The sequence below is a fragment of the Taudactylus pleione genome, unplaced genomic scaffold (assembly GCF_031769625.1).
Source record: "Taudactylus pleione unplaced genomic scaffold, aTauple2 ptg000217l, whole genome shotgun sequence".
Classification (NCBI taxonomy): domain Eukaryota; kingdom Metazoa; phylum Chordata; class Amphibia; order Anura; family Myobatrachidae; genus Taudactylus; species Taudactylus pleione.
The window spans coordinates 2,694,621-2,718,173 of record NW_028284619.1 but is presented as its reverse complement, the minus strand read 5'-3'; the positions used below and the strand labels follow the sequence as shown (position 1 = coordinate 2,718,173).

Genomic DNA, 23,553 nt, shown 5'->3' with positions numbered 1-23,553 from the left:
TTCGGGACGAGCGAGCGCTAATTGCGTCCGCCTCTGAATCAGGCCCTTTGTTTGTAGATGAGCAGGTTAAACTCTATTTACTTTGTTGAGGTTTGATTTACTAAGTAAATCTGATATTTTCGGTTATTTCACTATTGTGAAAAATATATATATTTTTTCTTTTTTAATTAGTTTTTCAAGCAGGAGCATTTCATTCATTAAAGTACCACGAACAAATGTGTACGTAAAGGTTCCGCTTCTGAGAACTGAAGATGCTTAAGATGAAGTTGTGATAGTAAGGGGAGATATTTTCCTGAGCACAGCAGACTTCCTGCCAGTAATATCACTGAGCCACATTACAGACATGTTTTACTCACCTTCAGCCACCATGGCCTTTTACTGAAAACCACTGGGTGCATTAATGTGCTCAATAATGTAAACGTAAGGTCAAATGTCTCCATTTCTGTCATGGTATAGTAACTCTTACATATTTGCAAGGTATATTATTAGCTTATTTTGTAAGGAAAGTTAGATTTAGTATGCCTTTTATGGATGATGACCAGTTGTGTCCAAACTCTCATCTCATAAAGCAAGTAAGCATGATCGGCATTCTACCATCATATACTCCTCAAGATGGCAGCCTCCGTGCAATACATGAGGAATCATGAGGAGGCAGGTACAGTAGCTGCATCTTACTTGTATCTTGATTGCATCTCAGGCAAGCAGAACTACATATCTTAGAAGCATGATACTGCTTCACTCAGGTGAGATAAGGCTGGTGAATTATGCATAATGGGATCAGTGTGTGATTTGTTTTTGGTTATACTATGAGGAGCGATTAAAATACATCCTCATAAACAGGATGGTGGCACAGTGGTGTGCATTGCCCCTATGACCTATCTGTGGAGTATGTTTCCCCCAGGTATTATGGTTTCTGCGTAAATGCTTATGTGTCAGGGAATGTAGACTATAAGCTATAATGGGGCAGGGACTGATGTAGCTGACAAATATTCTATGTACGATGCTGAGTAATTAGTGGCACTGAATAAATAAACAGTAACCATAGGGACAGAATTAAGATCACTATATTGGAGCAGCAGTATCGGTGAGTGTACCTAAGTATGAGGATTTGGGGTTATCCCATTGCAGGGTCTCAGTGAGAATATCCATATAATCATGTACAACATTAGCTAATTTCTATACAGCTAGTGTCATTTATGCAGAGAGCTACTAGGAGACCTAGAAAACACTCTGGGAACTTCCAGTTGTTGTGTAGAATTGGTATGGACAGCTGTACAGGCTAACGGTCGCTGTGAGGGTGGCACTGAGACATGTATGATCCACGACCACAAATACTTCAGCTAATATGTCATAGTTGAGTTAGAAATTTCAAAGCACCAAGCAAGATAGTAATTTGTAATCGATTATTCAGACGTACCCTAGCACACATAGACTTGTACAGATGTGTCCTCATACACCTCGCGTCTATAAGCCATACAGCATGACTAAGACGCTCTGTGAGGAGTAGTGTACAGTACTTTTCTTTCAATTTTGCATCTTATATGCATCTCAGAATCTGTGAAAGGTCACTCATAGTGTACTAGAGACACTGGGATGCAACATTACGGCACAGGATTTAGTTTTACTGTATACGCGTACAGAGTCGCAGATTAAGCACAACGGAACTTGGCGTGTGGTAAAGCCACGGCTGCTCGCATCTGAGCCATTTTTACACAGATTCCAGGCCTGATTCAGAGGTACACACAGTGTCGATGTCGCACGCTAGTGGCTGATGTTTTATATCTGTGCATGTGTCCTGATGGTTACGTTCGGGAGACGCAGATAGAATTTGGGTGCCACAGTCTTGGATTTCAGTGGTTAGACAGACACAGGATATAGACGCAGTAGCACAGACACAGGACGTCATGTTCAGACAGATAAATTGCACCTTCCATAGGAAGATCATCGATCGCGACATTACTATAAATGTGTCTGTGACTCTTGCCGCAGCCATGCCATGCCACAGTGTGTAAGGACATAGGGCCTGATTCAGACCCGGACACTGAATAAAGGGTGGTGAACCGCGCTCACTGATATGACTGTGGGGGTGGATTGAGGCAGGAGGGAGAGGGAAAGAGTAATGGGGGGGGAAGAGAGGTGGGGGGAGGGGATGTGCGTGTATCTGGAGGTATGGGGGTAGGGGGTGTAAGAGTGCTGCGCCTGTGGTAGGAGTACCTGTTCCTACATAGTTTAGAGACTGGTAAAAGCTGGGTAAGGTGCGCTCTCTATATGGTGGGGCAGTGTGTAAAGTGCTTGGGTAAGAGTGATCTGTATGACAGAGAGACGTAGACGGTGGGGTTGGGTCAAGGTAATTTTATTGGTTTAAGGTAGTTAGGCACAATGCTACTAGAGGGTAATTGACCCAGGAGCAGTGGGGGGAAGAGCAGATGGGTGCACGGGGGGGAAGGTGGGTAGACCCTTTTAGGGGGCTCCTTTTCCGTGCAGTTCTGGACCAGCACGTTGTCCCTGCTGGACCTTTGGTCGACAGTCTTAACGCCCGGCACAGTGTAGGTGGAAGTCTGGTAAGGATAGATGATGTGGCGGCGTCCCGCAATTTGTACAACTTACCTACCGGTAGGTGCCTGTGTAGGCGTTGCGATTTGGGGGTGGTGGTCGGCAGTCTCTGATAGTATACAGCGGCAGGTTAGATGGCCGTTCTTGTTGTGCTGCAGCTACTGGTGCGGCTGTGCCCCGTGATGGTGGCACAGTTGGTCTTGTTTGCGCTGGCAGGGTGGGTCAGCGTGGTGGATGGAGCCTGGCTGGATGCGCAGGCTGCGGCAGGTCGGCGTCTCCGTGTTTGGGATGCGGGCCGGTACCTGTGTGTGTGCCACGTCGTGCAGCGGGACGGCCGGGTGAGGCTGTTCGGATGAGGGATGCCGTGTGTGTGCAGTGAACGCCGGCTCCTCGTGGTTCCTGCGGCTGTTGGCGCCCAATGTGGGGCGGGGAGGCTGAGAGCCGGGCGTGTCACGGTCACAAGGCGGGGGTGCCGCTCGCCGGAGGTGCTGGCAGCTCCTTGTGATCAGCAGTCGCTGGGACAGCAGGGGGGTTCTTCAGCAGGAAAGAAGGTTTCCAGGACGTGATGGTGGGTGTGTGTCCCCAACGCGTTTCGGCTGTGCCTTAATCATGGAGGTTTGCGTCCGCTCACTGGCTAAAAGGGGCCGGCTATTTAAATCATGCTCTCGCACTGCGTCACGTAAAGCCGCCCACTAAGTAATAGCGAGCGGCCACACTATGCGCTCGCATCTGTATAAAGACGCCCCTTTGCCACTTGCAACACACGTCATCTCCGGCAGTTGTAGGATTAATCGGGAACATCAAGAGCCATCGGAGTTGCTCGCAGCGCGCCTTTTCCCACCAGAACATTGCGAGCAGTTCAGGCTAAAATACAACCCAGTCACGTGTGTAATGACGCTACTTTGCTAATTATGCACGCCCATTAAACGCCGTTCTGATGGTCGGGCACGCCTGCTTTCGCACATCCACACCCCCGTTTACAAGCACCTTCCCCTGTTACCACCCACAACCGGCACTATCTGTCACTCAAAATAGCGGTCCAACTGTGGGCTACGGGCGAGCACTTTCCCATCGCAATGACTGGTTCGCGCACGCGTATTGCGACTCATAAGCATGCGCAGATTGCGAAAAATCGCTCAATGCGAGCGCAGCGCAGCATAGCGTCCGGGTCTGAATCAGGCCCATAATCTGTATGTAGATGACACTTGTAAGCAGGCCCGGTGCTACCAATAGGCAGCTTTAGGCGGCTGCCTAGGGCGCCATCCACTGGACGGCGCAGCTGAGTTCACGGAAGAAGAAAGTCTCTTTCAGTACCAGACAGGTTTAGTGTGTGGGGGTGGTTTTATTGAGTGCTGACAGGTTTACTGTATGTGTGTGGGGGTTTAATGAGTGCTGGCAGGGTGAGTGTGTGTGTGTATGTGGGGGTGGAGGTATAATGGGTACTGACATATATAGGAGCACCGATGTGTCTCACAAATATTTTGGGGCATGGATGTGTAGCATAATGTATTGGGGCACAGCTGTATGGCATATAAAGAATTTGGGGCAGGTGTGGCATATGTACTAGGGGCATTGTTTGGCATAATTCATGGCTATGTATGCACAGCTGTGTGATATGTATTGGGAGCACAAATGTGTGGCATAATATGTATTGGGGCAGAAACATGTGGCATATTATTTACTGGAGGTATTGATGTGTAGCATAATTATGAATTGTGAATACAGCTGTGTGTGGCGTGTAATGAATTGTGGAACATAACATATTAAGAATTGGGGGCAGTGTTATGAGGAACAGTATGATTTTGGGGTTCTGCTGTGTGGCATATTATAAATGAGCTTCACTAATATGTGGCATAGTATGAATTGGAGGGAGGAGGGCCGGTGGGTGAAATGTTGCCCAGGGTGCCCGGACACCTTGCACTGGCCCTGACGTTACTTTCATCTTCCACTGAACACTGCAAGAGGTAATCACTAAACAGCCTGTGATGTATCCCATAACACAGGTAACTACATACCTCTCATTCACTAGTACATCCTTCATTTTGTTGCTTTCATTAATCCAGGCGGGGTTGAGAACACTTCATGACATTGGCCCTGAAATCCGGCGTGCTATATCCTGTGACCTGCAAGACGATGAACCCGAGCAGAACAACCATGAAGAGGAAGAAGAAGATATCTACAGGGTAACTACCTGACAGTATAACTTTTATTACTGTATTGCTGGGAAACCATCAATGATACAAAGGGGCCGCTCAAGAAAGAATGTTACTAGTCATGACACATCTGATTACATTTGGAAAAACTATACTGTATATTACTGCATTAATCCTTTATCTTTTCATAACCTGGATATTTTGCTGTTGCACCGTACAATCATTCATTTATAACAATGCTACACAATACACTGAGGGCCTGATTCAGCAAGGATCGCAATTGCAAAGCTGCCCACAGGCTATAGATATATGCACGCAGGCTATAGATACAGGATGTATACACGCAGGCTATAGATATAAGATGTATGCACACAGGCTATAGATGCAGGATGTATGCCCTCAGGCTATAGATATATGATGTATGCACGCAGGCTATAGATATATGATTTATGCACGCAGGCTATAGATATAGGATGTATGCACGCAGGCTATAGATATAGGATGTATGCACGCAGGCTATAGATATAGGATGTATGCACGCAGGCTATAGATATAGGATGTATGCACGCAGGCTATAGATATAGGAATATTGCAATTGCGATCCTTGCAGATATGGTAATGCAGCAGGAGACATCACGTCTCATGTGCAATACTTATCCGAGATGCGTTGTCCAACGCAGCATCGGTTAATCTGCGTAACATCGGCCGGCAAAGGTGACCCACGGGGTCACACAGCTGGCCGCCGCTGTTGAGAGGAAGAGGCCAAGAAATCTCTGTCAGCCAACGGAGATCCTGGCCTCTTCCCTCCCCTCCAATGGTGGTGACTTGCCTCTGCTTCAGGAAACGGAGGCCATTGCCACCCCCTCCCCGCCCACAAACGGCAGTAGACTGTCAATCACTGACAGTCTGCTGCCAGTCTGCGAGCGTGATTGCATAACCGTTGTGGTCCCTGCTCCCTAGAGCTTACGTTCAGTGCAGTAGTTGCAGGCCAGTCGAGCAGCCTGTGCATGTGTGCCCGAATCTACAGTGCACAGGGCCTTCTCCAAAGCACCCATCCCACATAACTTTTTGCCACCTCCAATGAGAATAACCCTAATACCCCAAACACTGGCACTGACAATAGCTGCCACCTACACACCCAATGTTTACAGGCTCAGCCACTGTCCTTCTCTCTGGCCCCTCCGTGCTGACAGTGTCACCACTCTGGTGGGAGCAGAGAGTCTGATGCTTTCAGGGTCAAGGTACTGGCAGCTGTGCCCCCACCTCGGTCTGCACCCTGTGTGCAGTCAGCAGCTTCAGCGCCCTTGATGCTACCCTGCTTACATTGGGAAATACAATAAGGCACAGTAACCAGGGCCCCAATATATTCCAATATTTAAGGAAACATCGACTGCTTGGTAACTTTACATTACAGTTACCTTAATAGTCTCTGTTTATATCCATTCTGGTTTTAGTCAGCAGAGTTAATGAGATCTATATGAAATATTTATTAAGATTAGTTAAGCACTGGGGCGTCATTTAGAGTTGGGTGGATGCGATCTCCGCACTTGATCTGGGTACACGTTACGCGATGGTGTAACCAGCTGACGGGATGTTGCATTGGAAGACTACACTGCTTCATCCGTGCACACTGCACGGTACATTGTACGAGGGTGCGATGTGTTGTTCTACTCTACATTTGGCCGTATATCATTGTTCATTGCATCGTCCCATCTGCTGTGCAGCACAGCAGATGGGACGAGGCGATGAACGACTGGCGGGCACGAGCGATCGGACGTACACTCTATGCCATCCGCACGATATATCATTCCAATCCGCGTCGGACCAATGCATCATAAGACGGATCGCATAGTGTGTACTCGGCTCTCCCCGTAAAATTTTGGCTAGTGTAACTCCAACTCAAAAAACAATAGTATGTGCGCCAGGTGTACAGGGGTATATACTTCCGCCTAGCGAGGAAATGTGGCTTGTCATGTTAGTAGCAATGCTAAACTTACATCTTGTTTACCCCTTTGAAACGTTAATGGGACTCATCTTTCCTGCACTAGTCCAATTGGAAAGGTCAATTAAATAATCCGAACAGATGGCAAAGACTGTATTCAACATTCTTGAACCTTGAAATTTCCATAAACCTGTGAGATGTTACCTGCTCTAATTATCTCCATGTTGGAATAAATAAATACTACTGGAAGATATCTGCCTTTATCGGACTTTTCACTCTCACTTTTACCACCGTTGGACAAAATGGTCCTAACAGAGAGATACTGTAGATATCAAGAACAAAAGTTTACCCCCTTTCTCACATTGTATTCAACTTATGATTGGCTAAAACAGTTCCCCCACTCTAGTAACAAGGAGGCGCCATCCTAACACGCACAAATATAGATCTGGAACCATTTATGATGAACATGTATACAGTTTTACAGAGATTCGTATATTCACGCCACAAACATTGGCATCTTCTTCACTTTACATGGGACCCTATTTATTAACTTGCTTTCTTCCCAAAGGACTGGAACTTCTGTATTCTATCATCACTGCCCAGCTGGTTAGTAAGTATTAAATTATGCTGTCAGAACAGAAGAGGTGTAATTTTGCATAGATCCGCTATTGGTCAGCTGCATAATAAATTGCACTTTAAAACATCCCACCTACCCCTGCCAATCACCATCACCACCCAAAGACTGCTGCCGCTTCATGTAAGCTAGGGAAACCAGATTTCTGAATTGTTCCTGGAAGGAAACAGGCAGCCTGTGCAATATCTAGCAGACGGTTACATCATTAGTAAACTGAATAGTATTGTGACAATAAGGGACAATATTTCATTGGTATGAAAGGGTGACAGCTTGGTTAGTGGGATACTGGTTATGCCTGTATATAGAGTGCATATACATACTGCTCTTTAGATATTGTATTAGGAACCATATTAAATATCACATTTTTGATGGAGATTGATGAATTCAGCTTGGCATGACAATAATGTGTACTCCCATATAAACTGTATATAACTGGAAACCTTTTAACTTGCAGAGAAACGGTGGACTGTTTGGAAACCACCTAAACCATGTGGCCAATGACAGACATGACTCCTACCAGCAAACTAACACCACCCGGCGCCCTCTGCACGTCCAGCGACCCGTCCATCCGCTCTGCCAGCGACACTGAGAAGTCGGTATACTCCCACACTGGGAACTCTATACATCACAATCACCATAACCACGAATACTCCGGGAAACACGTCCCAAACTCCACAAACGCCAACCTAAACAATGCCAACGTGTTTAAACCTGCAAACGGGAAACACGGCAGCCTCACAGCTCATGACCACACGTCTGAGAATGGCTACTACACATACTCCACAAACGACTACGAGAAACCTCGAAAGTCCAGTATTAAAAGGTAATGCTACTAGCATTATAATGTTCATTGCACTCATTCACTGACACCTTAGTTAGCCTTAGTGAGTAGCATCACGTGATCCTGATTGTTTGTTTTTGTTTCGATCTTTAATAGCTGGTAGATGACCTATAAATAAGATATGGGTTGTAGTGTGCTGTTGGAACACTCAGTGTTTTGAGGTGTAAGTAATTTGTGTAATATACTCTGTAAAGTGTCACTGACTACTTAGGGCCTGATTCAGAGCCGGACGCTATTTGCGCTCGCTCGTTCAGAAAAAAAGGGGTGGCTATTCAAATGAACCGTTCGCTCTTTGCGGTCTGTTCACGCCTCTAGGTCTGATCGAGCGAACCAAACATGCGGTCGTTTTCTGGAAAACTACGCCCCCTGGCCGCTTGCATCCTACGTCATGTCCGCTATTAGATTAATCGAGTACATCGACCAGCGTATGAACTGCTCGCTATTCTTGTGGTTGGTTTTTCCTACCGCAATCATGCGAGCAGTTCTGACTATAAAATAACCCAGTGACGTGGTCAATGACGCTGCTGTATTAATTATGCATACCCATAAAACGCCCGTTTTGACCTTTAAGCACGCCTGCGTTCGGAATCTCCACTCCCCGTTTTCAAGCACCTTCCCCTGTTACCACCCACATACGCCTCCTCATGTCACTCAAAATAGCAGGCATTCGCTATTTAGCGAACAAACGATTTTCGGCCGCACTGACTGGTTCGCGCATGCGTATTACGATCTGTACGCATGCGCAGTTGTGCAAACATCGCTCGGAACGAACGATCGGCCGCTTACGAGCGGCTCTGAATCAGGCCCTTAGTGTGCAGCTCATTTACTAACATTTTACATTTAGGTGTAAAATTTGCAGCAGCCAATCAGCAAATGTCTTTTATGTGACAAGTACAAGTTTTGACACTGAAATCAGTTTCTTATTGGCCACTGTAGTTGTGGGCAAAAGTGGCACCTGAATGTGATGTTGGTAACAGAGGCCTACTGTTCTTACAGTGGCAAAACTGCAGCATTCATGTTACATGGCCCAGGGGTCCAGTTTACATACATTGTGGCCCCTTAGAGTAGTGCATCTGTGCATGCCGCGTCACTAGACTTCCCTGTCCGTGACTAAAGTGCTAGTGTCCGGGAGTTGCTCATAGCATATCATACTGTAAACGCCAAAATCCAGTTCAATGAGCAAAATGCGAAAAAATCTGTAGATGCGCACTATGCAAAACTATAAAGGGATTCAATATGATGCGGCCGGCGGTTCAAAACCCAACATCGGCATCCTGGCAGCAGTGAAAATCCCGATCGTCCAAGGTAAGTATTCTCTAACCTAATTCTACCCTCTAACCCTCCCTTAGGGGTGCCTAACCCTAACCTCCCCCCAAGTGCCTAACCCTAATCCCCCCTCTAAGTGCCTAAACCTAACCCCCCTCCTTCCCTGCCGCTTAAACCTAAGTCCCCCGGGGTGGGGGGGATTCCGTCCGTCGGCTTCCCCTACAAAGGAGCAATCTCTGTAATGTCCCTTTACACTCTGTGGCGATGTATCCCATAGAGCTGTGCATGACAATTAGTGAAGATTGCTTACCGTAGTAAGTGGTAATGTGCTGCCGTGATGTTGGGCTGTGCACATCGCAGGAAATAGAATTGCCCCCTAAATGTCACTGCAAAATCCAACCTCTGTCTTTTTTCTAAATACTGTTAATACAGGTAATCCTGTAAATGGAAACGTTTTTGCTATTCTTTATGGTCCTAGGTGACTACTCTGTATTTTTCCAGAAAATGCCCTCCCCTCACCCAGCTCCTGCCTTCTGCGTGCGAGCGTACTCCTCCGCCAACGTTACCATCTTACCCCACAAACCTACAGTACGTGCCTGGGCGGCAATGTAATATAAAGATGGAGTTACAGTACACCGCACAGTGGACATTTTGCTCTTACCAAAGCTTACAGGGGCAGGTACAGGCTGGCTGTATCTGTATAATAATGCAGGTGCTGGGCGTGTCTGCATTATAAATGAGAACCGCCAGGTCAGCAGTATTAGGATGGAAGCTCAGTGAGAAGCCGGAGGCGGGAGGCCAGTAAAGTTTGTATGGGGACAGTACAGGGAAAAGGGGGCATATGGCCAAGATCTAGAATTTGGCTCAATGTTCTTGACCCTCTAATAATGTATCTGGTTCTCTGCAATCTCTTATAACTGTACAAAGTGGAACAGGGTTAATTTAGAAAAATGAAGAACAGCTTTCTGGAATACTTGCTAAGAGATCTATTTACTAAGCAGTGTTAGGAGTAGGGGTGTGCACCGGCCACTTTTCGTGTTTTGTGTTTTGGTTTTGGATCTGGATCTTTCTTCGTGTTTTGGATCTGGATTGGTTTTGCCAAAACCACCCTTCCGTGTTTTGGGTTCTGGGTTTTGTGTTTTGGATCTGTATTTTTTTAAAAAAAAGCATAAAAACAGCTAAAATCACAGAATTTGTAGGTTTTTCTGCTCCTATGCTATTATTAACCTCAATAACCTTAATTTCCACTCATTTCCAGTCTATTCTGAACACCTCACACCTCACAATAGTGTTTTTATGTCCAAAACGTTGCACCGAGGTAGCTGGATGACTATGCTAAGCGACACGAGTGGGCGGCACAAACACGTGACCCATCTAGGCGTGAAACTGCAGTGGCAGACAGGATGGCAGTTTGAAAAACTAGGCCCCAAACTGTACATAATGCAAAGAAAAAAAAGAGGTGCAAGATGGAATTGTCCTTGGGCCCTCCCACCCACCCTTATGTTGTATAAACAGGACATGCACACTTTAACAAACCAATCATTTCAGCGCCAGGGTCTGCCACACAACTGTGGCTGAAATGATTGGTTCGTTTGGGCCCCCACAAAACAAGCTGGCAATTAATGTGTCCCTGCACAAACTGGCTCTATGGAGGCAAGATGTCATCCTCATCCTCCTCATCCACCGATTCCTCACCCTCTTCAGTGTGTACATCCTCATCCTCACAAAGTATTAACTCGTCCCCACTTGAATCCACCACCACAGGTCCCTCTGTACCTTCTGGAGGCTGGTCTCCCTGGAAGAGCTGATAATTCATTTTGATGAACATCATCTTCTCCACATTCTGTGGAAGCAACCTCCTACGCCTTTCGCTGACAAGGTTCCCGGCTGCACTAAACACTCTTTCGGAGTACACACTGGAGGGGGGGCAACTCAGGTAAAATAGAGCCAGTTTGTACAGGGGCCTCCAAATTGCCTCTTTTTCCTGCCAGTACAGGTATGGACTGTCTGCCATGCCTACTTGGATGCTGTCACCGATGTAATCCTCCACCATTCTGTCAATGGTGACAGTATCATATGCAGTGACAGTAGACATGTCAGAAATTGTTGCCAGGTCCTTCAGTCCGGACCAGATGTCCAAACTTGGTCCTGCCTGCCCTGCATCACCGCCAGCGGGTTGCTTAGGATACCTAAGTTTTTTCCTGGCAGCCCCAGTTGCAGGAGAAAATGAAGAAGGAGCCGTTGACGTGTCACGTTCCGCTTCAGCTGACAGTGTGTTCACCAGCAGGTCTTTGCACCTCTGCAGGCTTGTGTCGGCCGGAAAGAGAGACACCACATAGGCTTTAAACCTAGGATCGAGCACGGTGGCCAAAACGTAGTGGTCTGATTTCAACAGATTGACCACCCTGGAATCCTGGCAAAGCGAATGAAGGGCTTCATCCACAAGTCCCACATGCCGAGCGGAATCGCTCCGTCTTAGCTCCTCCTTCACTTTCTCCAGCTGCTTCTGCAAAAGCCTGATGAGGGGAATGACCTGACTCAAGCTGGCAGTGTCTGAACTGACTTCACGTGTGGCAAGTTCGAAGGGCTGGAGAACCTTGCACAACACGGAAATCATTCTCCACTGCGCTTGAGTCAGGTGCATACCCCCTCCTTTGCCTATGTCATAGGTGGATGTATAGGCTTGTATGGCCTTTTGCTGCTCCTCCATCCTCTGAAGCATATAGAGGGTTGAGTTCCACCGCGTCACAACCTCTTGCTTCAGGTGATGGCGGGGCAGGTTCAAGAGTGTTTGCTGGCGCTCCAGTCTTCGGCACGCAGTCGCTGAATGGCGAAAGTGGCCAGAAATTTTCGGGCCACCCAAAGCGTCTCCTGCACGCCCCTGTCGCTTTTCAGAAAATTCTGCACCACCAAGTTTATTGTGTGAGCAAAACATGGGACGTGCTGGAATTTGCCCAGATGTAATGCCCGCACAATATTGGTGGCGTTGTCAGATATCACAAATCCCCAGGAGAGTCTAAGTGGGGTAAGCCACTGGGCGATGATTTCCCTCAGTTTCTCTAAGAGGTTGTCGGCTGTGTGCCTCTTACTGAAACCGGTGATACACAGCGTAGCCTGCCTTGTAACGAGCTGGCATTTCTGAGATGCTGCTACTGGTGACGCTGCTGCTGTTGCTGCGTAAGGTGATACATCTACCCAGTGGGCTGTCACAGTCATATAGTCCTTAGTCTGCCCTGTTCCACTTGTCCACATGTCCGTGGTTAAGTGGACATTGTGTACAACGGCATTTTTCAGGACACTGAGGACACTTTTTCTGACGTTTCTGTACAGTCTCGGTATCGCCTGCCTAGTGAAGTGGAATCTAGACGGGATTTGGAACCGGGGACACACTACCTCCATCAATTGTCTAAATCCCACTGCACTAATGGCGGATACCGGACGCACGTCTAACACCAACATAGCAGTCAAGGCCTCAGTTATACGTTTTGCTTCAGGATGACTGCTGTCGTACTTCATCCTCCTCGCTAAGGACTGTTGGAGGGTCAATTGTTTAGTAAAAGTAGTGGTGTTCCTACTTCCTCTCTGGGATGATGAACGACTCCCAGCAGCAGCAACAGCAGCAGCGGCAGCAGTAGGCGTAGCAATGCAGGATCCTCCAGAGGAATCCCGGATAGGAGAGTCAGTCATGCCAGTGACATGGCCTGCAGGACTACTTCCGATCCTGACTAAGGAGGAAATTGACGAGGAGGGAGTTGACGGTGTGGTTTGCAGGCGCTTGGATACAACAGGACAACGGGATTTAGGTGTCCCTGGACTGCTTACGGTCTTAGCCAAAGTTTCTGAACTTGACAGTAACTTTTTATGAACGCGCTGCAGGTGCCGTATAAGGGAGGATGTTCCTAGGTGGTTGACGTCCCTACCCCTACTTATTTCACCTTTACATATGGTACATATGGCAAGACAGTTGTTGTCCGGATTTGGATAGAAATATTGCCAGACCAAAGAGGTGGAATGTTTGGTCTTCTGCCCAGGCATGACCGTGATGGGCTTTTTCATCCCACGGACAACAACTGTCTCCCCCGGAGCCTGATTTAAACAAACCACATCACCATCAGAATCCTCCTCGCCAACTTCCTCCTCAGCGCCAGCTACACCAGTATCCTCATCCTGTTGTACTTCAACAGTGACATCTTCAATTTGCATATCAGCAAGTGGACTGTGGGTGCTCCTTTCAGCACTTGCAGGGGGCGTGCAAATGGTGGAAAGAGCCACCTCTTCCCGTCCAGTGCTGGGAAGGTCAGGCATCGCAACCACCACCACACTTGGACTCTCCTTGGGGATTTGTGATATCTTCTTAGAAAGCACAGTTCTTCGCTGTGCTTTTGCCAGCTTAACTCTTTTGATTTTTTTAGTGGGAGGAGGGCTTCCATCGTCATGTGAAGCTGAACCACTAGTCATGAACATACTAGGGATCGACCTTAGCCGTTCCTTGCCACTCCGTGTCGTAAATGGCATATTGGCAAGTTTACGTTTCTCTTCAGCTGATTTAAATGTCTTTTTCAAGGTCATTTTCCTGAACTTTGCCATTTGGGATTGTATGTGCCCTCTACTATGACATTGGGCATCGGCCTTGGCAGATGACGTTGATGGCATGTTATCGTCTATGTCATGACTAGTGGCAGCAGCTTCAGCACTAGGAGGAAGTGGTTCTTGATCTTTCTCTATTTTATTTTTATCGGAGAAAGTTTGGTCCTCCATTTATGTTATATCGATTTGATATATACGTGCGGCTAAACACAGAAAATAATTTTTTTTTTGGTTTGGACTGGAGTGTACTTTCGGGGGTTACAGCACCCTTAACGGTCAAGCCAGCCGGCCCTTTACTTATGACACAGGCGCACGCTTGGCACTACTTTGTTGATGCACGTGCGGCTACTGCGCACACAATTCACAAACACAGAAAATAATTTTTTTTTTGGTTTGGACTGGAGTGTACTTTCGGGGGTTACAGCACCCTTAACGGTCAAGCCAGCCGGCCCTTTACTTATGACACAGGTGCACGCTTGGCACTACTTTGTTGATGCACGTGCGGCTACTGCGCACACAATTCACAAACACAGAAAATCATTTTTTTTTGGTTTGGACTGGAGTGTACTTTCGGGGGTTACAGCACCCTTTAACAGTCAAGCCAGCCGGCCCTTTGCTTATGACACAGGCGCACGCTTGGCACTACTTTGTTGATGCACGTGCGGCTACTGCGCACACAATTCACAAACACAGAAAATAATTTTTTTTTGGTTTGGACTGGAGTGTACTTTCGGGGGTTACAGCACCCTTTAACGGTCAAGCCAGCCGGCCCTTTACTTATGACACAGGCGCACGCTTGGCACTACTTTGTTGATGCACGTGCGGCTACTGCGCACACAATTCACAAACACAGAAAATAATTTTTTTTTGGTTTGGACTGGAGTGTACTTTGGGGGTTACAGCACCCTTTAACGGTCAAGCCAGCCGACCCTTTACTTATGACACAGGCGCACGCTTGGCACTACTTTGTTGATGCACGTGCGGCTACTGCGCACACAATTCACAAACACAGAAAATAATTTTTTTTTTGGTTTGGACTGGAGTGTACTTTCGGGGGTTACAGCACCCTTAACGGTCAAGCCAGCCGGCCCTTTACTTATGACACAGGTGCACGCTTGGCACTACTTTGTTGATGCACGTGCGGCTACTGCGCACACAATTCACAAACACAGAAAATAATTTTTTTTTGGTTTGGACTGGAGTGTACTTTCGGGGGTTACAGCACCCTTTAACGGTCAAGCCAGCCGGCCCTTTACTTATGACACAGGCGCACGCTTGGCACTACTTTGTTGATGCACGTGTGGCTACTGCGCACACAATTCACAAACACAGAAAATAATTTTTTTTTTGGTTTGGACTGGAGTGTACTTTCGGGGGTTACAGCACCCTTAACGGTCAAGCCAGCCGGCCCTTTACTTATGACACAGGTGCACGCTTGGCACTACTTTGTTGATGCACGTGCGGCTACTGCGCACACAATTCACAAACACAGAAAATAATTTTTTTTTGGTTTGGACTGGAGTGTACTTTCGGGGGTTACAGCACCCTTTAACGGTCAAGCCAGCCGGCCCTTTACTTATGACACAGGCGCACGCTTGGCACTACTTTGTTGATGCACGTGCGGCTACTGTGCACACAATTCACAAACACAGAAAATAATTTTTTTTTTAGCACTTGGGGGGAGCACCCCTGATGGACAGAGCACCCCCTGGACAACACTACAGCACTCCTTTAGGACTGGGACACTGCACAGGACTTTGGAGTGGACACAGCCCCTATGGAGAACTGACTGCACAACACAGTCCAGCCAGCCCCTATGGACTTTGAAGTAGTGGACACAGCCCCTATTAACAACAGCAGCACAGCACAACACAGCCAGCCCCTATGGACTTTGAAGTAGTGGACAACAGCAGCACTACACTACACTACACTACACTACACAGCCCTAACTCCCACCCTCCCTCTTCACTGTCCACAGCCGAGTGAGAAAATGGCGCCGACGCGGGTACCTTATATAGGATCCAAAACCCGCGAGACTCGGAAGGCGGGATGATGACGTTTTGCCTCGATTTCAGATCCGAGTCAGGCGGGAAAAGTCGAGCCTGACTCGGATCGGACTCGGATCGGGGGGGCTCGGGGGGGTTCGGATTTCAGAAATCCGAACCCGCTCACCCCTACTCCTAACACTGCTTAGTAAATAGACTCCTATTTGTGTATCTATAATTATTCACTTACATACAGTATATAAACTAGGGGTGTGCACCGGACACTTTTCGTGTTTTGTGTTTTGGTTTTGGATCTGGATCTTTCTTCGTGTTTTGGATCTGGATTGGTTTTGCCAAAACCACCCTTCCGTGTTTTGGGTTCTGGGTTTTGTGTTTTGGATCTGGATTTTTTCTTAAAAAATAAAAAAAACCCGCTAAAATCACATAAATGGGCCTTTTTTTGTTCCTACGCTATTAATAACCCCAATAACATTAATTTCCACTCATTTCCACTCTATTCTGAACACCTCACACCTCACAATATTGTTTTTAGGCCAAAAGGTTGTACCGAGGAAGCTGGATGACTATGCTAAGCGACACAAGGGGGCGGCACAAACACGTGGCCCATCTAGGAGTGGCACTGCAGTGGCAGACAGGAAGCCAATCAGCGTTATGGTGCCCATTTGCATGTAGCACGAACCCGGGAGATCCGTGCTACATGCATCTGTGTGATTGGCACAGAGCAATGACAGGTCCGTGAGACCCGTCTGTGCTGCTGTGGTAAAAAAAAAAAAAAAAACCTGTGTAAAAAAAGAAAAAAATGGCGTGCACCCCCCCAAAAAAGAGCAACCAGCCCCGGGCATTAGTAACCCAGTGCTGGGTGTGCTTAAATACAGGGGACAAACGACGTAGGGGTCCCCTGTACTTAAGCACAACCAGCACCGGGCTAGTCAGAACCAGCGCTGGTTGCCAAAATACGGGGGACAAACGACGTAGGGGTCCCCTGTATTCTGCGCAACCAGCTCTGGGCTCTGATCCGGTCCTGGTTCTGGAAATATAGGGGACAAAAAATGAGTAGGGTTCCCCTGTATGTTCCAGAACCAGCACTGGACTTTTTCTAGCGGGGGGCTGATGCCACAGCCAGGGGAGCCCTTTCACCGGGCCCCCCAGCCGCAGCATCAACCCTGACCGCTAGTCAGCCCAGGCCGGGGATCCCTGGAGAGCTGGGGACCCCCCCAATAAAGGGGTCACCCTCTCCAGGGCACCCCAGGCCCAGGCTGATAGCCCGGGGCTATCCCCGCCACCCCTGGTGGCGGTGGGTGGCGGGTTGATTGTGTGGTGTGGTGTAAATAAAGAATATCAAACATTGTCTTTACAAGTAGAACTGCAAGTCCCAGCTAGCCTGCCCCGCATGCTGGTACTTGGAGAACCACAAGTACCAGCATGCAGGGCATTAAGGGCCCACTAGTACCTGTAGTTCACCTGTAAAAAAAATGTTTAAAAAAACACAGGACACACACACCGTGACAGTATAAGTTTATTAAACATACATACACACACACACATGTACACATACTCACCTATGTAACCCTGTAGCATCGGTCCACTTGTCCGGTAAAGTATCCCTAGGGGACCTGTGAAAAAAAACATACTCACCATCTCCTATGCGAGGTTCTGTCCTCTTCGTTCCAAAGTAGGCATCCCCGGACTTGGCAAAAAAAAAAAACGAAAACGCGATCCACGAACTTAGTACCGTTCTATAGAACGGTACTTCCCGAATGAGAGCTTAGCGGCGGGGTATCACCATGGAAACCCCGCTGCTAAGCGTTCATTGGCTGAGAGAGGTCATCTCCCGTCTCTCAGCCAATGAACGGCTCCCTCCATTGTAGTCAATGGTGGGAACCGCAGGGTAAACTTTAATAACCTTGCGGCTCCCAGCATTGACTACAATGGAGGGAGCCGTTCATTGGCTGAGAGAGACGGGAGATGGCCTCTCTCAGCCAATGAACGCTTAGCAGCGGGGTTTCCATGGTGATACCCCGCCGCTAAGCTCTCATTCGGGAAGTACCGTTCTATAGAACGGTACTAAGTTCGTGGATCGCGTTTTCGTTTTTTTTTTTGCCAAGTCCGGGGATGCCTACTTTGGAACGAAGAGGACAGAACCTCGCATAGGAGATGGTGAGTATGTTTTTTTTCACAGGTCCCCTATGGATACTTTACCGGACAAGTGGACCGATGCTACAGGTTACATAGGTGAGTATGTGTACATGTGTGTGTGTGTGTGTATGTATGTTTAATAAACTTATACTGTCACGGTGTGTGTGTCCTGTGTTTTTTTTAAACATTTTTTTACAGGTGAACTACAGGTACTAGTGGGCCCTTAATGCCCTGCATGCTGGTACTTGTGGTTCTCCAAGTACCAGCATGCGGGGCAGGCTTGCTGGGACTTGCAGTTCTACTTGTAAAGACAATGTTTGATATTCTTTATTTACACCACACCACACAATCAACCCGCCACCCACCGCCACCAGGGGTGGCGGGGATAGCCCCGGGCTATCAGCCTGGGCCTGGGGTGCCCTGGAGAGGGTGACCCCTTTATTGGGGGGGTCCCCAGCTCTCCAGGGATCCCCGGCCTGGGCTGACTAGCGGTCAGGGCTGATGCTGCGGCTGGGGGGCCCGGTGAAAGGGCTCCCCTGGCTGTGGCATCAGCCCCCCGCTAGAAAAAGTCCAGTGCTGGTTCTGGAACATACAGGGGAACCCTACTCATTTTTTTCCCCTGTATTTCCAGAACCAGGACCGGATCAGAGCCCAGAGCTGGTTGCGCAGAATACGGGGGACCCCTACGTCGTTTGTCCCCCGTATTTTGGCAACCAGCTCTGGTTCTGACTAGCCCGGTGCTGGTTGTGTTTAAGTACAGGGGACCCCTATGTCGTTTGTCCCCTGTATTTAAGCACACCCAGCACTGGGTCACTAATGCCCGGGGCTGGTTGCTCTTTTTTTGGGGGGGAGGACGCCATTTTTTTCTCTTTTTACACAGGTTTTTTTTTTTTTATTTACCACAGCAGCACAGACGGGTCTCACGGACCCGTTAGTGCTCTGTGTCAATGACACAGATGCAAGTAGCACGGATCTCCTGGTCCGTGCGTGCATCTGTGTCATTGAAATACACAGCAGCACAGACGGGTCTCACTGACCCATCTGTGCTCTGTGTCACTGTCAATCACACAGATGCATGTAGCACGGATCTCACGAGTCCGTGCTACATGCAAATGAGCACCATAATGCTGATTGGCTGAGAGCCGTGACAGACGGCTCTGTCAGCCAATCAGCACTTTGCCCATTAAAGGCAAAGGCATTTTTTTTTAAATGGCCGCTCGAGGCAAAACCTCGAGATCCGACAGCAGATCTCGAGGTTTTGCCTCGGGAGAGGGATCCGGGGCAGACAGGGAGATCCGAGCTTGGGCTCGGATCGCCCCGGATCCCCGAAGTTCGGGTGGGTTCGGTTCTCAGGGAACCGAACCCGCTCATCCCTAGTTAGGAGACAGAGTGAAAAGTGATAAGGTGCCAGCCAATCAGCTCCTAACTGTCATTTTTCAAACACAGCCTGTGAGATGACAGTTGGGAGCTGATTGGCTGACACCTCATCACTTGTCTCCTAACACTGCTTAGTAAATAGACCCCTAAATCCTGTACATGGACCAGCCTTAAATCCAATTTGTTATTGGAGGGTGAGCACCAGTGCTAATTTAGGAGCCATACGAGAAGGCGGGTGAGCCCCAATGTTCATTTAGGAGACAAAAGAGAAACCTTTGGAAACCATGGAATTGTGCTTTATACTGCTGACACATCTTTGGCTAGCTCCTTCATTTCCTGTATCCGGAGCACTTGGAAGAAAAATGTTATAAACTGTTTCATTCGAACCTGATTAGGACAAATGTAATTAATACAATTATGTTCTGGTTCTTATTTATATATTTATTTACATACTTAATAGCTGCCATTAATACTGATGTCATTATAAATTGTGTTGCCTGGGGCTACATTTTGGCTGCTGATGCCACAGTGTCACAGCTGCTGCTGGCAGCTTCAGCCACGTCACTAAAATGCCATTCTACTGGTCAGAATAGATGGAATGACTACTGTCCATGCAGTACTGCGGCACTACACATGCAGCGGAGACTAAAGGGCCTATTGCTCAAAGCTTGTTATCGTGAGGATGAAAAATTCCTTTTCACAGCTATTTCAGAGTTTTAGTTTGCGCTGGCATTTGAGTGTTCCTCTGCTTCAGGGTAATTATAGGAATTACACGTTCAAGTACTGGAAGTTAAATAAAGTTGTTTTTATTCAAAATAAAAAAAAAATTTATACTTAAGATATTTAGGGGTCTATTTACTAAGCAGTATTAGGAGACAGAATGAAAAGTGATAAGGTGCCAGCCAATCAGCTCCTAACTGCCATCTCACAGGCTGTGTTTGAAAAATGACAGTTGGAAGCTGATTGGCTGGCACCTGATCACTTTTCAGTCTGTCTCCTAACACTGCTTAGTAAATAGACCCCTCGGTGGTAGATAGAATGTTTTATATTAAATCTATCCCCACACCCTTTTCACCCAGAAAATAAGGTATCTTAGATTCAAATTGACCAAATTGTATATTTATTATATCCATATTTTTTTTTTATTGCAACATATGATAAATATGCTTGCAGCTACAAAAGCATGGGGCATCCGTTACTAACCATTATTATATTGGGTTAAGCAAAAACAAGCTTTATTGCCAGGGTTTTTTTTGCTGGGGAAAGGGCTTTTCATCCTCTGATAAATATGACTCCAAGATCTGAGGTTAACCTCTGTTAAAGGTGCATACAAGTGGTGTATATGTCTGTGTGTTCTTTACCTACCGTGTCTGTTTGGAATTGTCTGAAAATGACAATTTATTAGACCTGCCATATTCTAGTAACATATCTGCTATTGGGATATGTGCAATGTTTTTAACCTTTAATTCCCACTGTGCTGACTATATGCATGAACCATTAATCTGCTTTTTCTTAGACCCTGTACAGGTTGGTGGAAATACTGTCACTGCATTTGTCAGATGTGTAGTGTTGTATTGTCTTGATATGTAATAACTGATATTTATTTTCTGTCTAATAAATATCTTCCCATATTTGTATGGCTTTCCCGGATAGGACCCGCTATTATGAGAGTTATATTAGGTATGTTCCTCTATGTTTGTGGGTGAGATAGCTGCTTGTGCCATACAATATATGCGAAGGTCCTGGTTATTACATGCTCCGCTTGCTGCATGCTATCTGTTCTTATATTGTCTAACATTCACTCTGAAATCATCCTAGTTACGGTCACCTATTATGTCTGGTTACCCATGTATGAGTACTTCTGCTTCATTTGAAAACTTTTTTTGTAATATAGACCAAATAAAATAAGTATACATTTCACTATAACATACTACAGAGATAGTATATGATATTTCATTTGTTGGAAGCTTAAAACAGAAACTACAGATGTGTCCTCCTATCCTCAATTTTCCTGATGCTACCCAGCCACTCCCATATATATTAAACGGGACAGCCTATCTGAGTATTGTTGTTGGTCATGTGCATCTCTTTATGGCCACAGTCTACCTATCTTCTAATGACTCCTTCCAGCATGGTAACACACTGTGGGATCTATGTACTAAGCCTTGGAGAGAGGTAAAGTAGATGCGATAAAGTACCAACAAATCAGGTCCTAACTGTCATTTTTCAAACACAGCCTGTAACATGACAGTTAGGAGCTAATTGGTTTGTACTTTATCTCATCTACTCTCTCTCTCCAAGGCTTAGTACATAGACCCCAATGTCACAAAGAACACGTTGGGGCTTATTCGGATTCGCACACAGCCGCACCTGTTTTTTTGGGCGGTCGCCTACAGTGTCTGTGACTTTATGCAAATGCTGCTACAAAGTCCTTCCCAGCTGTACATCTGTGTGTCCGAATGTGCCAGTACTGAGAAGCTGAAATACTGATTGGTGCGTCTTGTGACACACAATCACTGATGGTGCCCCCGATCGGATCAGTAGCACCATCCTAACTTGCACCAGCCCTATGTCAGGTGCAGTTTCTCCGTCCGAGTGTGGCCTCCTATGGGGCCGGTTGAGCATCCATGTACACAACCACTTTCACCGACACACCTGCGACACTCTCATAATACGCCCATAAGATGGACCTTGTGCGTGCGCTAGGCCCCCTCCCTGTCACTGCCCAGGAATGCCCACTACATTGTAACCCCATTCCTGAGACCGTTCCCCTACATCTATCTGGAGCATGTATAGTGCGACATAGAAGCATTTGCAGAAGAAAACAATTGCTCCATTGCGTCCATCATCGGCAGTGTGTGCGACTCAGAATCGGGTCAGTCATCTCTGGCTGGTTCCACGGACATGACCATGAGCTCCCCTGAAGTGTGGTGGAACCAGGACATCTCATTGTTGAGTATGTTCCAACACAAATTCAGGCTATTCTGGAGGTAAGTATGGGTCCCCCCTCCGCATTAGATTGGTGTATCCAATAAAGTGGCCACATAGTGTATATCCTTCATGTATTTACTGCATAGAACATTTTCACAGACCTGTGGAATGTTGAAACCCTTCTGAATAGTCAGCCGATCTCTGTGATTAAATACACAAACTTTACAAAACATTTGATTAATGAATCATCCCAGCCCTCAGCACATACCTTGTCTGCTGTTCAATCATCCTTTATTTGATGTCACTGTATATGTGATCTATATGGCTTATTATACACCTGAATGTTGGTCCCTGTGATCTACTTATCATCACCATCTCAGATCAGAGTCTGGAGAAAGGAACCTGCCTGTCATCTTCCGTGAAGACCCAGACTTCTCAGACTACAATGAAGAACCTTACTTGGGGGACCCGGAGTACTACAGTGGAGAAGAGTATTATGAAGAAGATAGCATGCTCTCTGGAAACAGGTGCATGATGACAGCCTGTAATATAGCCCACACATCACTACCATACCATTGTCACTCCATTACCTAGTCAGAATCTCTTTATTTTAAACCAGGCAAATGTATGAGGACACCACATTATACCCGGCCAACGACTTGGACTACGAGAGACCCAAAGGCTACCACCACCCACACACTTTTTTCGATGAGGACGATCCCCAGATATGTTTTGAATCGAGAAAATCGCCAAGACGGAGGCTACTACCTCCAACACCTCCATGTGAGTCCGCGGGTCCTTTAATTAAAAATGTTCAAGTCTCCTAACATTGATGAAAAGATTTTTTATACACTAGGGCAAAATATTATTTCAGGTAGAGGTGGTTGGCACAAAGTGGGACAGCTATAAGGTCACACAAACCATTAAATGAGTGATGGGAAGAAGTGGGTTTTAAGGACATGCTTAAAAGCTGGGGATCTGGATGTCGGTCTGATTGAGTCTGGCTGGTGTAATCTTTTTTTGCTTAAATGGTACTCCTTAGCATACATTTCCACTTTCAGGTAGTTAAAATAAATTTAAAATGGTGCGAATGTATTTTCAATTGAAGTAATGTTATAACTGTTTCA

General features: G+C 46.9%; 1 protein-coding gene across 1 annotated transcript in view; it reads left to right on the top strand.

Moving 5' to 3' along the window:
• CACNA1D (calcium voltage-gated channel subunit alpha1 D) overlaps positions 1 to 23,553 on the top strand; it is a 417,969-nt gene that overhangs the window by 376,241 nt on the left and 18,175 nt on the right. Inside the window, 6 exon segments of the mRNA XM_088478679.1 lie at positions 4,617 to 4,736; positions 7,737 to 7,841; positions 7,843 to 8,105; positions 21,149 to 21,175; positions 22,807 to 22,953; positions 23,046 to 23,209. Of these exon segments, the coding sequence (XP_088334805.1) occupies positions 4,617 to 4,736; positions 7,737 to 7,841; positions 7,843 to 8,105; positions 21,149 to 21,175; positions 22,807 to 22,953; positions 23,046 to 23,209 (826 nt within the window).